Genomic DNA, 16,575 nt, shown 5'->3' on the forward strand with positions numbered 1-16,575 from the left:
AAGGGTCAGAGTTCGTCCCTATACATTTTTTTCCAAAGGCCGTTGTTTCCCACTCCTTGCTTCATACTTCATACAGCTTGTCACATAGACAGTCCCGCCTGTCAGGCCATTCTTGTGTCCTTGGGACTTGAATTTGATTTTGACTGTCCTTGCAGAGGCCACTTTTTGAACCAATGGGGGGATTCTGTTGGTCCTTCATCTTGAAAAGTGGCTTCTTTGATGGCTATCACTTCACTAAGTGGCGCGTCAGAGTTGGCGGCACTTTCATGCAAGGTGCTGTTCTTGGTCTCAAATCATGATAAGGTGATGTTGCGTCCTCAATAATTTTTTTGCCTAGAATGGTTTTGCTTGAATCAAGACAATGTCTTGCCTTATTTTCTGATCCTCAGTTGGCAGGAGTTAGATCACTGCATACTCTGGAGGTAGTTTTGGCGGTCAGAATTACTTGATTTGTCGGTACAGGTCAGAAATTCTAGTTTGTGCTGCCAGTAGAGCCCAGGATGGACAGGAGGCATCAAAGTTAACGATTTTCATTGGATTTGCCAGTTAATTATTCAAGCCTATAACTTGAAAGGGCCAACACCCCTTTTTTGGTAAAAGCTCTTCCTACTGGGTGTTGGGGAATCTTGGGCCATCCACCATCAGGTGTCAGTGGCTTAGCATTTAAGGCCATTACATGGGCTTTTGTTCATACATTCACCAAATTTTACCAGATAGATATCAAAGTCAAGGAAGATACTGCTTTGGCCGCAGTATGTTTTGGGCGGCAGAAGGAGTCCTTCTCAGGTGGCAGTTCATGCTGGTCGATCAGCGGCACTGTATCCCGGAAGAGGACGCCTGTGGGCTTCACATGCAAGATAAGACCCCGCTACAACAACAATTAAAACTTGATATTAGAATAGAAAACTGACATCTTTAACCCTGAAAACATGCAACAAGTGAGTTATAAGTTTTAAGGACATAATCATTGATGTTGTACCAAAAAAAAAATGTTTAGGGCAGTGGAACCCCCCGCTTTAATATCCATACTGTACCCAAGGGGCCTGGTAATATGGGGGGCGGGGGGCAGCATTAATTACAACCCCAAGCCATTTTAAATTACTTGTATTCCTTTAGAAATGTCATTTTGTGCAGGGACTGCACCCCCCAGGCACTATATTTAAAGGAATATTTCACTTTTATTGTTTCACTCCCGAAAAAAATGTTTGTTTTTAAAACTTTTTTTTGCATTGATTCATGTCCCATGGGGCAGGACCCAAACACTTTGTATGAAAATAACTTGCATATTAGTAAATATTAAATGGGCTCCTGCGCTCTATATGGAATTAGGGAGTAATAGTCTGGTTAACTGGATGCCGCAAACACTTTCATGAGACACCTACTCATGTAGTCAGACAATAAAGAAAAGGAGAGTAGTGTTGTGCTTCCAGAAGGAGTGGAGCACTAGATTAGAACTAAAAGGAAACTAGATTATTAGAAATTAATAGAGTGTAACCTAATGGTGTGCACTTAGCACCTTGATATCCAATTTTGTTTGCTTATACACAGCTTGATCCATACGAGCACTTTAGTTGTGGGTCATATTATTTCCCACGCTGTGCTGTTTTTTTTTATATAGTTGAGTTTAATTTTAACAAAATAGTTTTTTGGGGCTGGTTCTAAGCTTTCTAAGGTGATCACACACCATTAGGTTACACTCTATTAATTTCTAATAATCTAACTTGCATATTAGCCTTTAAAATTAGATTGATTTTTCACACTTGAGTCCCATAGACTTTAACGGGGTTTCCGTTTTTGCACAAATTTTTGGTCTGTTCGCATGTTCTGCCGCGAACCGAACCGGGGGGTGTTCAGCTCATCCCTAGTTCTAACGCTAGAATTATTGCGCCCACTTCAGTGTGGGTGGTGATATATAACATGTATAGGATAATCACATGTATTTGTTTGTGTGTGTATAGGGGAGGGGCTCCAAAATGTTTTGTTTTTTATGTGTCTCTAATTGTTTAAAAATGTTTTATATTTTTATTCTTTTTTTTTTACATTTACATATTAGACCCTGGATGTCTCCTCTGTACTCCGCTACAGCTGATGGAACCCAGGTGGACAGTAGAGGGGGGTTTGCAGCCAGGTGGGGGGGGGGGAGAGACAGAGCCAGGTGGACAGGAGAGGGAGAGTGCAGCCAGGTGGACAGGAGAGGGGGGTGCAGCCAGGTGGACAGGAGAGGGTGGTGCAGCCAGGTGGAGGGGGGATGCAGCCAGGTGGATAGGAGAGGGGAGGGGTTTACCTTGAGGGATATTATCACTGGCACTTTTTTCCAGATCCCTCCACAAGTTAGGCAGCGGCAGCCTGTGTCACTAGTCCCAAGATCAGGAGATGTGTTCTCCTACAGCCTGTGAGTCACAGCTCACGCAGGTGAGACCTTCTCCAGCTCCTCCCCCATGACAGGTCAGCTGATCTCTGGGTTCCACCCTCCGATGGGAGAGATGCTGGGTGAGCTGCAGGAGCAGCTTATCTTTGGGCCCCACCAGGACAAGTGGCACGTAAATGACTACAAATCTCCTCCTCCCCTGGCTGCACCCTAATTTTAATTGGGATATTTATTATAGCAAAAAGTAAAAAATATTGTGTTCTTTTCAAACTTGTCACTCTTCTTTTGTTTATAGCGCAAAAAATAAAAAAATGCAGAGGTGATCAAATACCACCAAAAGAAAGCTCTATTTCTGGGGGAAAAATCATTTGGGTACTGTGTTGCATGACTGCGCAATTGTCATTCAAAATGTTACAGCACTGAAAACTGGCCTGGGCAGGAAGGGGGTGAAAATGCCCTGTATTAAAGTGGTTAATCAATCTGTAGGAAGGATTTTATCATTTTACCTATAGGATCCCTAAATGATACCCTTAATTCAGAGTAATGTGCACATGCATTAACGAATCCAACATTCTTTAATACTTAAGTCTCCGAGTCTTTTTCTGCTTTAATTCCTTTGAGTCCCAGGACATTTTTATTTAATTCTGGTCATGTCTCAGTTCTGCACAATATGCCTTTATACATTTTAGCTTGCCCTATTGTAGTACATACCATTAGTTTCAGGCTAGAGAGGCCTGTAATCCGGGACCAGATTTAGAAGCAGATTTGTATAGATTTTTTTTTGTTTTTAAAGAAATTCTGAAAAAATACAAATTTTTCAACAATGTAATTTGAGCACTTTCAGATAGTTACCCCAAAAAAGGGTTTGCCGATTAAAATCATATCACTTAAGTGTGATTTCTACGTAACTTCTAAATTATAAGCTCTAATGAGCAGGGCCGTCTGGTTCCTCCTGTATTGAATTGTAACTGTACTATCTGCTCTAATGTTGTAAAGCGCTGCTCAAACTGTTGGTGTTATATAAATACTGTATAATTAAAATTATAATAACAACATAGCAGAATATATACAGTATATACTGTACTACATGCACATCTTTTTCTTAAAAATAAATGTAAAAAAAAAAACTTCCCTCCCCAGATTAATCCCCAGCTCCCAACAATTATACTGTATATAATGTATATAATATTCTAGCCATAATTATAAACTCTTTTTATCATTATTTTATGTGCTCTTTATTTTGCCTTTTTTAATCTAATAGATTATACCACACTTGTTTTCTAACTTGTGTCTTGCACACCTCATCTGAAAAAGTGGCTAGCTAATTACAGGGTATATGAATTTTTATGTATTTTAATTGTTTTGGATCACCAATAAACACTTACCTTCTGAAAATTTATTTATCAAGTATCTCCTTTGTCACATGGGCACATCTGCGGACTTTATCCAACGTTCCATAAAAACATTTTTCCTATATAGTCTTTTGAAAATGTCCTGTAGCATTTCTCTATATAGCATCTCCTATAACATGTCTATGGTCACTGCACTGGCTATCTCCTATAACAAACCTAGAGTCACTGGATATTTTATGTAGCATTTCCACAGTCATTGACCCTCTACAATAGTATATCCACAGTCTCTAACATTTTTGTAGCACTATATACACTGAACATTATATCAATTTTTTTTTCTTGGTGAAGTCAGGAGGCAGACTAGAGGCACCCTATATGTAATGCGTTTTCCACCACAGCTATACACCTGTCCCTTTAATTTTCCCAGATACTTTTGATTCAGCTTACTGAACACCAAAAATTATATTTTTACCCAAAATAATTTTATTGTTGCTGTTGCATCTGATACAAAAAACACAGTTACGAAAACTTGTACAAAATGATCATATGTGCCTAACAACAAACATAACAACAAATACAGCACACTGTTTGAATTGCAGTATAAAAATGTATCAGACCACATTTGGAAAGAAAGAGAAAAAATATCCCCCCCCTCCAAAAATAACACTTTTGGCTCAACACAAGACTGGAAAAAAAAGTTTTTCACAATGACGTGATTTTCTGTAGCACCGTCTAGAAACAGTTTTATTTCACAACATCTCGTATTTTGCAAAGCTAGCATCTTTTTTCAAGTTTATGATTTTATTTTGCCAACAATTACAGTATTCACACATATTACCAAAAAGTGGCTATTCTTGGAAATTGGAAATTAAAAAAACAATAAAAAACAAACCAAAAAACAAAACAAAAACAAAAGTAAAACAACATGTATCAAATAAAATATATTTACTACAAGAATATGAAATTACAAAAAAATGAGCAACAGTTTACAGTTGTGGTTATACATAAATATTTTTTTCTTAAAAAAAAAAAGGACGTACAGTGCAGTAACCGAGCCATTTGAAGCACTGGATGGGTAAAGCACCATTGTGGGATGGATACAGTATAGTGTCAGGTAGTAGTGTGTTTATTTTATACCATAATCTAGAATAGCACCATCCTTTCTCCAATCGTATTATTATATTTAATTTAAAAGATAAAGAATGTTATGAAGCTGCTGCCAGCAAAAGAATATTGACAGACAATGTCCTGTTTGAAATAGTTGGTTTTCCTATTCAGAAATAACATTATATTAAGTAATGTGATGAGCAAGCTGGAGAAAGAGGCTCCTCTCCTGATTTCCTAGCTTCTTGTGCCCCTGCAAACTGGGGAGGTTAAAGAAAAACTATAGGCAGTACTTTGTATTCATTTTGGATAGAGTAAGATAATGCCTGTTAGATTTTTTTTTGCCATCTGTGTCCCATTGGGGAGCTTTACCTTCACTTCCTGTCCCATAGCCAATCAGAAAGTGAGAGGAAATACCTGCAAACTAGGGGAATCACTTGGGGCCCCCAAGTCACCAGAACTAGTGTCCCCATTGGAAGATTTCCATTCTATAAATTTTCTGCGGACAACCCAAAATGTAAGATTTTACTTTTACTTTCACTTTCAATGATAATGGCAAACAGGACAAATTGAGAGGGTCAATCTCCCTAACGGCGACATAGACAGCAATAAAAAAAAACTAATAGTTCTAACCCATCTCCACTCTATCCAAAACAAAAAAAAAAGTTTTGTCTTTAGTTATTCTTTAAATCAACCATTTACTTTTCCAACATTTACAGAAACCACTGACAAATGTAAACTATTGAGCTTATGAATACATCACTAGTACATAATCGGTGAACAAAATCTGCTCCAGTCTGTTACTTATGACCCAGTTATTCCCCTTTTATGTGCTGCCATCTTGCCTCTCAAATGGCATAAAGAAGGTAAAGCTAGGCTGTTTATAAAAAATAATGCACATCAAAGGCACCTCAGTCCTTTTTTGTGACAGTCACATATCACCATTTTTACCAAGCAGAACAGAAGGCATGTATCAGTGGGCTGGTGGAATGGTTAGAGATGGAGATGAGCACGTCACTACTAACAAGTCAAAATGTGCATAAAAGCAGCAACACTGTTTAGCCTTGAAAATGTAGGGGGGGAAATTGGTGTATTTAAAAAAACGATTTTTTAGCAGATTATGAGGCTACCACTAAGTTTACAGGCTTAGGGATTGGAAAGTGATTGCTTAGACCACTCCATATTATTTTGGTGTTATTATCAGCCACAAGTTTCTATTCCAAAGTAAAATTCTGTCAGTTCAATGCTGGCACGAAGGGCTAAGCAAACAACACTACATGATACTGAATTTTGTGTGCTACCTCTTTACAGCCTGAGGTAAGAGGCCTACAGTAAGTTGATCCAAGGAGGCAGTTTATTGGTTATGCCTCTGACATGTTTGAATATGGTTTGAAGGAACTTGGGAATAATACTTAAAGGGATTCTTCCTGAACAAGAAAATAGTGTTTAGTGTGTCATTAAATATCTTAAACCTTCAAAGCACTATTTGTATCCAGCTATATTAAACATGGAATATATATTCTGCAGTTTATAAATTAACATAACAATGCTATTACCTATCACTTATTTTTTACTTTTTTCAATATAAAACAAAGCAAGGCTTCTGCATGAAACATAAGTGATGTGCCTAGTAAAATTCATGTGCCTTGCTCGTACAGAAGCAGTGCACTCTTGAGTGGTCCCTAGGAGAAAATTGACTGTTTATTCCTTCGTGGTAAGGAGATTGATTTTAATTGTACAGTTTGAGGGATCAACAGCATGAAGGCTATGCAAGATGAGAAAAGAGAGCTTAAACTGCGAATAAAATGTATTATTTATATTATTAGCTCTTATCTCTAGCTGCCTATGCTTGCTAGTAGCAATAACGGTGCCATAATTACAGTACAAAATAAATTCTTTTAAACAAAAAAGAATTAAAAATACAAAAACATTCATCATATTAATCTGGGAGTTCCAGTGACCACTCTAACAGTTCACTATGTAATATGAACTTCTTTTACACAGTATTGTAGCACTCAGGTATAAAAAGCTTCTGCTGCAATACTGCTGGTTTCTCAAGACCACTTGTAAGGCACTTTTAAGGCACTAGAGTCCTTTCTGTCATTGGCATCCATGTTAGAGCTTTTGGTGAAAATAAGGAAGGGCATTCGGAAAATTTGCCCCCCTTCTGCTTGTACATCCATAACTTTGCTCAGGGCATTCGATGCATCATATCCATTGAACACTATGCCCTCCTGTCACTCTTACCCCTCCCATCTTTACATAACAAAAATACTATGAAAATAATCCCAAAATACATATGGACATTGGTCACAGCTGAACTCATATTCCACATTTCCCATCAATCTTATGCCTTGGTGCTGAGGTTCTGACACAAAAGCTTGCTAATTAAAGAGAAGACAGAAGAAGACTTTCTCTATAAATGTAAAGTTCAGATCTTGTAAAGGCCACGTGAGGATTGTTTCTGATCTTAATTAAGTTGGATCTGAAGTTTCATCTTGAGTGTTTGGCCTATTTCACCGTTGAGGTAGTTGAAGTCTTTTTCATCCTCTAATTTCTGTAGTTCCTTCTTGCGGTATAGAGGCACGCTAGTAATCTCCAGGTTATACAAACCTGGAGTTACTTTTTTGCGGCCAAGATGCAAGAAACTTTGACCCTCCTTTTGATTAATGCGGAAGTTGTTATCCTCATTACCCTGAGAGATGACATATCGTACATGGTTCATCAGTGGTTGCAAAGCTGGCATTAAATCCATGATATGTTCTTTGATTGTCAGGTGGGAAATGTTGAAGCTCATCTTAACTGGTCTGTCAATATCAAGGCTATTCATGTTGTGATTCTACGGAAAATCAAAGACACACACACATTTGTGAGTAGATGTATAACAAATTAATGAAATACATGGGGAGAAGCATTACAAAAATGTACAAGACATCATAAGTTGTTAAAAATGAATTTCTTTATACTGGTATGTACCCTATTATCCATATGTTCTTCTCTAGACTGAGTTGGCCATGAGAGCTGTAGTCAAACTACAGCTGGGTTTTTACCATCAAAGTGGCCAACAATTTAAAAAATGTGGTTTATTTTAGTGTACCTCATAAGCCCATAGACCACAAGTGGTTAAGCTGTAGATCACCCCTAGGGTTGAAGGTATTTAGCCATGCAACATATGAATGCAATTTGGGCTAACCGAGTTGCCTGAGGTCAAAGTGCTGGGACTTTTGTAAACAATTGCGTTTTACAGGTCTTGCTTATATACATTTTCTCTACTTACATCAAAATCATTCAGAACTTTCAAACATCCTTTATGGAAGGTAAGCTTTGAGTGGCAAGCCCTACCCCAAACCGTAATGCATCTTCTTTTGTTTAAGCAGACTAAGTTTCTCTCTTTAACATACTCTAGAACAGTGTTTCTCAAATTTTTTCATTCAAGGCACCCTTTAAAATTATGAATAATCCCAAGGCACCCTTTAAAATTATGGATAATCCCAAGGCACCCCATTCTAAAATGTAAGAAACTATTCTAATAGTTTTACATAATACGGCACCATTGACACACGTAGGACACCCAACATTAGAGGTGATTTATTTTACAAAGAAAATACACTTTTTTCACACTATTACCATCTAGTATTCCAGCGTTTCTCCTCTCCCTTAGTTTCTCTCCATCACTCAGCTAACGTGAACCCAGTGTTGATTCAGAGGGGCAAGAGAGGGTCAAACAAGGGTACCGTGCATGCGATCATCACCCTTCTTATCAACACTGATGGCATCACTGGTTGTTAAGACACTGGTGGGTGGAAGGTTGAAATTATGCACAATCAAAACCTGTGGCTTTGTGTAACTAAAAGGCAGGTTTGACCACCTGCTGGCTTGTATGCATTTTTGGGCATTTTTTAGGCATTTTTCCAAGGCACTTCTGAAGAAACCTCAAGGCACCCCAGAGTGCCTGGGCACCCTGGTTGAAAAAGGCTACTTTAGAACTACATTTTCCTCAAATGATAAGCTGAGCTGTTATTGTGTGTTAAGCTTTGGATGAAATCTAAGACCTCATACACACTATTAGATTTACCAAAACCATATAATATGAGGTCAAACCTTAATTCCGCATACACACGACCGGACTTTCCGGCAGACTAGGTCCGAAGGGATTAGTCCGTCGGACAATCTGATCGTGTGTGGGCTAGTCCGATCGTTTTTCAAAAAAAAATAAAAAATCTGATGGACCTAGAAATAGAACATGTTTCAAATCTATCCGACGGACTCAACTAACTAAAATTGGGGAAACCATTTGTCTGTGTGCTGGTCCGACAGACCAAATGCGATGCAAGGGAAGCTATTGGCTACTGGCTATTGAACTTTCTTTTTTAGTCCCGTCTTACGTCATCACATTCAAAAAGTGGCCAAGTCCGTTAGTTCGGAAAATCCATCGGAACTCCGACCTAGTCTGCCAGAAAGTCTGGTCGTGTGTACGTGGCATTAGAGTTTCAATTTGTATGCAATCAGGAAGGCCATGCACTACATGATTTCGGTAAATCTGAAGACAAAAATCTGCAGAAAATCTAATAGTGTGTATGGGGTCTTACACTGCAAGTTTTAGCATAGCTTAGGGGTCTAAAGTAAAGTTCCACATCTTTGATAAAGTAGGACTTTTTTAAATTTTGTTTTATTTCTCCAAGAAAAAATGGTGATCTCATATAACATTACAGTCATTGGGATGTCATAGTAGAGTTCAGTTTTATTTTCTTGTAGTAATTCAGGGTAATACTGGTAAACATAATAATACAGTGTATGTGTAATCATAAATAAGTTAATAGTGCACTGCTGCAAAGCAACTTGAGAGTCCAAGCTTGGGATTATGCCTTTTTTTTATCACTCGTTCATCTCTTACCTCATGCTCTGAGGTGGAATTGGTGCTGCGTCGCTGCCTTCCTCTCTTTGGATATCCATTGATCTTGCACTCATAGCAGTTTTCTGGGGACAAGATATTTTCCTCATCTTCTTCCACAGGAGCTGGTAGATAAGAACCTTTGCCAAATCCTAAGCCAGACACGCAATGCCTGCAATACAACATGTACACATCAAGAGAAGCCACCTGATCAAAGGAAGATTGTCAGGACAGAAAGACTTGTTTCAGACCATGGTACAGAAAAGGTATAAGTGCTAAATACACCTCAGGATGCTCTTAATAAAAAATGGTCTTCTTGCTTTAGTCCATCCAGCAGCTGAGTGAAAGATAGGCTCTCGTAGTGGTGCCAACAAAGTCATATGCCGAAAATTTACTAGAAAACGCTTTCTAGTGAATTTTTGGTGTAAGGCTTGTTTCAGAAGATACTACCTCTGTAATTATTATATACGCTCAATTCCATGTCAGTCACTGAACTCTTACAAGTATGCAGGTCAAGAAAATCAAATCTGCATATTGTTTGTTGGGTCAGTGAATCAAGAAATTTAACTGAGAGGAATAGCATGGCACACAGACAACTAGCATTTTGAGAATAAGAGGTCAAAAATGTATGCTTTTCTCATAGCAGGTTTCTTTTAGGAAATATATGATAAGGTTGTTGATGCATTTATAGCAGAATATGATTATGACCCTCATAGTCAAAAGATGGTTCTGCAGTAGAGATTCTCCCAGAACAAGAAGCAAGCTGTGTGGTGTTGGGAATTGCAGTGATGTGCATATCACACAATAATGTATTTATCAGTGTGACAAGGATATTGGTGTGTTCGGTGTGGCATTTATGGATAGAAAACTAATAGACATTGTAGCCATGACATGTGAAAGTACAATTTACACTGAAGTAATGATATATTATATATTCAGTGTTAAAATATCCTTTGTGATAATGATGTGGTTAGATTAATTCATTCCCTTCTATGTGTTTGTAATAGTAAAATGATTGAGATTAGGTTGGCAGATTTTGTGAGAATGAAATTCCAGTCATGTACCTAACCTCTCTTGTGACTGAGTATTCTTTGCAGTGTTAAGCAGAGAACATTCTACAGACATCTGGAAATGTATAGTTTTTGGAATTACTGGTAAAATGCAGGTGCAGTGTGGAGTAAACAATGTGGTGTTGGGTCGATAAAGGTATCAGCACTACATTTTAATTAAACCCAACTGGGTCCAACTGAACTTTCAGAAATAGGTCTCTGAATTAAAATTTGCAGAAAAATCTTCCTTCTTTTGTCCCATGCTTACCCTTGGCCAGCTCGGAAGTATCCTCCAGGGCATCCACATTGGTAGCCACCATCGGTGTTGGAACAACCATAGCTACAAGGGCTTGCTCCAGATGAACATTCATCAACATCCTGGCACCCTCCAAAAGATTGGTCAAAATCAAATCCTGACGGACATATGCACTTAAAGCTTCCCAAAGTGTTGTAGCAGGAGGCAGAACCACAGCTGGACTGGCTGGAACATTCATTCTCATCTAAATAAAAAAAATAATGGAAGGTGAATGATCACTTAGAGGAAAGACAATGATGCTGTAACTGTCTGAAATTTAGACCCATGACTTGCACTAAATCATTTAAATTTTACTATGAGAATCCTATGTTGGGGAATAGGCAGATTTACTAATGATCTATCAGAGTGCTAATAAATTAGTTTCTTTATCCACTGAGAGACGCAGGGATTAAAATACAGTCGGGTTATACTGCCATCTACTGGGGGATTGGACACTGGCAAACAGGAAAACGGTAAGCCTGCCCCATATAACCCCTCCTCTACCCAGAATTCCTCTGTTTTTTGCTAATGCCCTAGGATCCCAGCTAACCAATTTTTCTAGACTTTCTTTTCAATCTCGTTCATGGGTTTTAGCACAGTGGCTACGTGTTTAGTACTTCCACCTAGCTGAACTAGGGTTGTCAGTTCAAATTCCAGCCACGGCACTACCTGCCTGGAGTTTGCATGTTTTCCCTGTGCCTGTGTGGGTTTACTCCTGATTCCTCCCACACTCCAAAGACATGCTGCTAGGTTAATTGGTTCCTGTCTAAATTGGCCCTATTATGTGTATGTATAAATGCTAGTTAGAAATCTTAAGGGCAGGAACTGATGTGAATGTATAATATATATGTAAAGTGTTGATGGACACGGTACATCTGATGGACACCGTACATCTGACGTCACATCCGGTTCATAAGGCTTGGGCGGTGGAACGCACGCCAAGCCGCCATCTTGCAGATAGAGCAGCACACTGCTGGATCTTCCTGGTGCCAGCTTAGGCACAAACAAATGTGAGTGGGCATTTTATATACATTTTTGTGGACAGATTATATACAATAAAAGCAGGTTGCCATTTTTGGTTTACTCTTCTGTGTGAGGAGAGCATTACTAGACCCACTTCATCTTGGGTCTAGGGATCTGGTGAGTCATAACCACATCATGGGGGGGGGGGGGGAGTGTGCACAAGACAATCACATTTACATGGCGTGTGAAGACCATGTTTCCGATGAATTATTTTTTTTTAATGGATTTTTGGCACTACTGATTAACTTTTTATTGTTATGCACATTTATTGATGATGTTATTACAGTATATGCACTTTAATTGATATCACTTGGGACCACGTTGTTGCTTGCATTTTGCAAAGGGTTACTCACAGCTTATGTTGTGAAGACTTATTTTAATTATGGATTTATAATTTATGATCAAAGATTTTGTTAGCATCTAGCGCTCACCTGCAGTTACATAGTTAGTTAGGTTGAATAAAGACACCAGTCCATCCAGTTCAACCTGAGTGAGTGTCTACAATTGTCCCTATCCCTGTACATTGCACACTCACATCAGTCCCTACCCTCAAGGAGCCCACAATCCAAGGTCCCCATTCATATACTAGGGCCAATTTCGGACAGAAGCCAATTAACCTACCTGCATGTCTTTTGGAGTGTGGGAGGAAACCGGAGTACCCGGAGGAAACCCACACAGGCACAGAGAGAACATGCAAACTCCAGGCAGGTAGTGTCGTGGTTGGGATTTGAACCAGTGACCCTTCTTACTGCTAGGTGAGAGTGCTAACCACTACACCACTGTGTATATCACCAGGAGCTACTTGACTGTTTGCACAACTGGTGGACTAAACACATCCAATAGGTAGAGTGTCACAGGCCATCCTGCTTCTATTTTGCAAAGCACCATGTGGAACTTCAGTCTGTCCCTCCTGCCCACAGTGACCTGGTCACCTCTACCTTCATCAACACCAGCTCTCCAAGCTTGTGAGTGATTGAGACTATGAGGAAGCAACATGTCTGCACACAAACAAAGAGGGAGCAGTCCTGCTACTACAGACCCCAGCCCATGCTCCCCTAGTAGTTTTGAAGGCGTCTCCTTGAAATCTTCTGTGGGCACTGATGTCTGCATTCTGGAACCCATTGCAGCAATATTTATTGGGTCTAAATCATCAGAGTCTTCTTCAGCTCTGTCAGGTGGGGCCCCTCCTCTATCATCAGGGACCTCCACATCTATCAGGGGCTTTTTGGCTCCATGTGCTTAACTCTTTTTGGCCACTGACCCCAGAGGCTTTAAATGCAGCCCAGTGCCATCTCCTACAGAATATCTGACCCTCTCAAGCCTCTAGATCAGGCAAGGCCACTGGCCACTGTGACCATCTCCGACTTAGAGTCTGTGTCCCAGCAGTCTATCTCTGAAGAGACTGTCACTCAAGAGGTTATTTAGGACTTTAATGATGCACTGTGTACTATGCTTGCATTTAGAGGATCAGCCTGCTGTCTCCAGCCTTGGGTCTTTTAGAGCTCCTACATCTGCAAAGATCTTCCCATTATCACCAATATTCAAAGTATTTCTCTTTGCCTACTGAAAGTACGCGGAGTCCTGGGCCCCACCTGAGAGTGCATTGGAACTGTTCCCCCTTGGGAGGTAATTTGTTGAATGGTGGAATATTCCCACTGTGGATTCTATATGGTTAACTGTAAGGATTGTACTCACATGCAGCTAGATTCCCTCCTTAAATCCCAGTTTAAACTAGTGGTTCAGCTCTCTGTCCTGTGTTGACAGTAACCTTAAACTGTCAAAGCCTCTGAGCATGACTCTCACCACCCACCACTTTAGCTGAAGCTTAGAGGTTTGTTAACCCCTCTAAAAAGCCTTTTGCAGGAATGTGTGCTCACACTTCTACCATATACAAGGATTACTTAATGTGCATCCTAACTCTGTACACCTTGTCCTTTGTCATTAGGCAGAGAGTTCACCTCTTCTTCTACCTCTCAGGGTAATCTCCCTCTCTCTTATTTGTTCCCGACTCCTTGCAGCTATCCTTTATTTTGTCTTGAGCTTGAACTATTTAGGACAATTGGCCTATCTTTCTCGATCAGGTCCTGGCCTTGATCCTTCAGCCCCCATAGGTGACAAAGGTGGGTTTTTTTGGCAGCATCTGTGGGATTCCACTTGATGGAGTGCCTCTATCAAGGGATACCATCTGGTTCCTCGGAACAGATTGTTCCCTCCACATTGAGTACATATTCTGTTTTGGACTCCATTGGACTTCACCTATGTGTGGCAGTGCCTTGGCAGAGGAAGTAGCCTGGTTTCTGCATAGGATATTACTGAGAGAATTAGTATGTCTCACACTGTCTCCTTTATAGACAATGCCTTGGAAGCTGGCTCTTCTCAATTGGTAGACTCTGCTGTGAGAGGAATGGTTTGTTCATCCAGGAGCATCACAGAAGCTATGTAGTGGGTATCACTAGGGGGGCCCTCTGCCTTTTTGGATTGTGAGCAGGTAGTAACAGGTAGTAGCAACTTTCCTGCTACAGGTATCGTCTGGTCCTCCAGATGCCCTTTTGTTCTTCCAGATTGAATTTTTTTTAGCAGTTTTACTAAAAAGCAAGCTCTTCACTCCATGACTGTTAATGCTTTGTTGTACCTGGGTGGATTAGGCATTTCTTAGACCATGGGTTGTGCTCAGGGTTAGGCAGGCTCCACAGAATTTTTCTTCCAGGCCCTAGTGACACCTCTAGGTGTTAGGAAGGATGGTTTAGATTCATCCTCAGTTTTTTCTGGAGATTCCTATCTAACAGGTGTGGGGCTGTGGTCTAACTTCCACCTCTGCCTTCCCTTATACAGGTGCTCCCATGTACCCTAATTTTAAAGTCAGCTCAACTCATGGGATTGAACCCTTGAGTTCTTTCTTTGTCTGTCTAGGTAGTTTTTGTCATGGAGATCTATCCCGTTAACCCTAATATTAATATGTAGACTGGCAGTTTTTTTTTTGCTTAGGCCTGTCTTTTTTGTTCTAAAGTCCCTCTCTTGAGGGTTATTCCCTGTGTTTTTCTGTTGACCATGCCCATTGTGATGTCCTGGTGGATTTTGGTTGCTCAGATTTTTGCTGGTTTACGTTATAAGCTTCCTTCCATGTGCAGTCATTCCCCCCAGGCGGTGACCTTTTCTATCCTAATACCGGGCATCAGGTTGATTCTCTGTATTCTGCCTTTAGTCATGTTGCTGCGTTTCTTTCTATTTAATAGGAAGGCTCCACCTCACGTGGGCTCAGATTCAGGTGGCTTCTGGGGTCTAGGCAGTTCCCAGTCATTTTCATAGGACCTGTTAGAGATTGTTGCTGTGTTGCTCACCCCTCAACTTGGCTAATTTTGGATGTTAAAATGTATCTAAATTCCTGTATTCCTCAATGGATAAGAAAGAAAAGTACTGTGAAATACTTTTCTTGGAGTCCATTAAGGGACCAAGGTCCCTCATCTCTGTGTTTCTGTTCATGTTCCTGGTACTGCTTTATACTTTTGTTGCCCTGTTCCAACTTATTGATAATTACCTTATTTTATTATTAAATTGGTACAGTTGCTCTATTTAAACATTTTATATACTTTCTATTATGAATAAAATATACAGTAGGTTTGAGAAGTTTGCAAATCATTGCATTCTATTTTTATGTAAATTCTACACAGCGTTCCAACTTTTTTGAATTAGGGTTGTAATTCTGATCCATTTCTTTGTAGGAACAAGCACTGCTGTAATATAAATGTGTAATAACTGAGCTTACATTAGAAAAATGACAGACAGTAGTGATATGTCTTGCATTTACTCACCAACGCACTGGTTCCACTGATAGTGCTGAACATAGCCTTGTGGACAACCGCAGCGATATCCTCCAAGGACATTCTGGCAGCCATGTTGACAGCGGTGGTTGCCATCACACTCATCCACATCTGAAAAATAAATGATGAACTGCTACTGTGCCAACTATATAGAAAAACCAATACAAAGTGTTGAGGTCAAGGGCTATGTTCTCTTACCTTCACAGTTGCTGCCACTGTTATCCAATGAAAAGCCTTTCTGGCACTCACAAACGTAGCTACCAGGGTTGTTCTGGCACATACCACGGGAGCCGCACAAGGTTGGTTGAGCACTGCACTCATTGTTATCTGGTTAGAATGAAATACAAAGTAATGCAAATGTATCTGCTATACTATAGAATTATACAATAATAAAAATAGGGAGTTTCTTACCAATGCAGGAGGACTGATGCTGAGTAAAGCCAGGTGGACATTTGCAGTTGAAGCTTCCAATCGTGTTAACGCACAGGAATTGACAGTTGTGCTGCTTGGTGGAACATTCATCCAGATCTGTGGAAGAAGTGGATGATTTAATTTACAACTTCTACTATATCCATGCTGTTCAATCTCACCATAAGTAAATTCTACAGATTTAATTTTGTTTAAAAAAAAAATAAAAAAATATATATATGTTTTCAAATAAAGAAAGAAAAAAAC

The 16,575-nt window shown here is 39.7% G+C and overlaps 1 protein-coding gene across 1 annotated transcript in view; it reads right to left on the bottom strand.

Annotated features, from left to right (window-relative positions):
- Nucleotides 1-4,180: 4,180 nt before the first annotated feature.
- Nucleotides 4,181-16,575, bottom strand: part of LOC143974655 (fibrillin-2-like) — a 214,387-nt gene continuing 201,992 nt past the window's right edge. Inside the window, exons 60-65 of the mRNA XM_077476264.1 lie at nt 16,312-16,428; nt 16,099-16,227; nt 15,892-16,011; nt 11,033-11,264; nt 9,719-9,887; nt 4,181-7,663 (exon numbers count right to left, since the gene is read on the bottom strand). Coding sequence (XP_077332390.1) covers nt 7,295-7,663; nt 9,719-9,887; nt 11,033-11,264; nt 15,892-16,011; nt 16,099-16,227; nt 16,312-16,428 — 1,136 coding nt within the window. The 3' untranslated portion in view covers nt 4,181-7,294. The remainder of the gene's footprint in view (nt 7,664-9,718; nt 9,888-11,032; nt 11,265-15,891; nt 16,012-16,098; nt 16,228-16,311; nt 16,429-16,575) is intronic.

This window comes from Lithobates pipiens, unplaced genomic scaffold (genome assembly GCF_037356315.1).
Source record: "Lithobates pipiens isolate NorthernLeopardFrog02 unplaced genomic scaffold, aLitPip1_a1.2 Scaffold_13, whole genome shotgun sequence".
In the NCBI taxonomy this organism is placed as follows: Eukaryota; Metazoa; Chordata; class Amphibia; order Anura; family Ranidae; genus Lithobates; species Lithobates pipiens.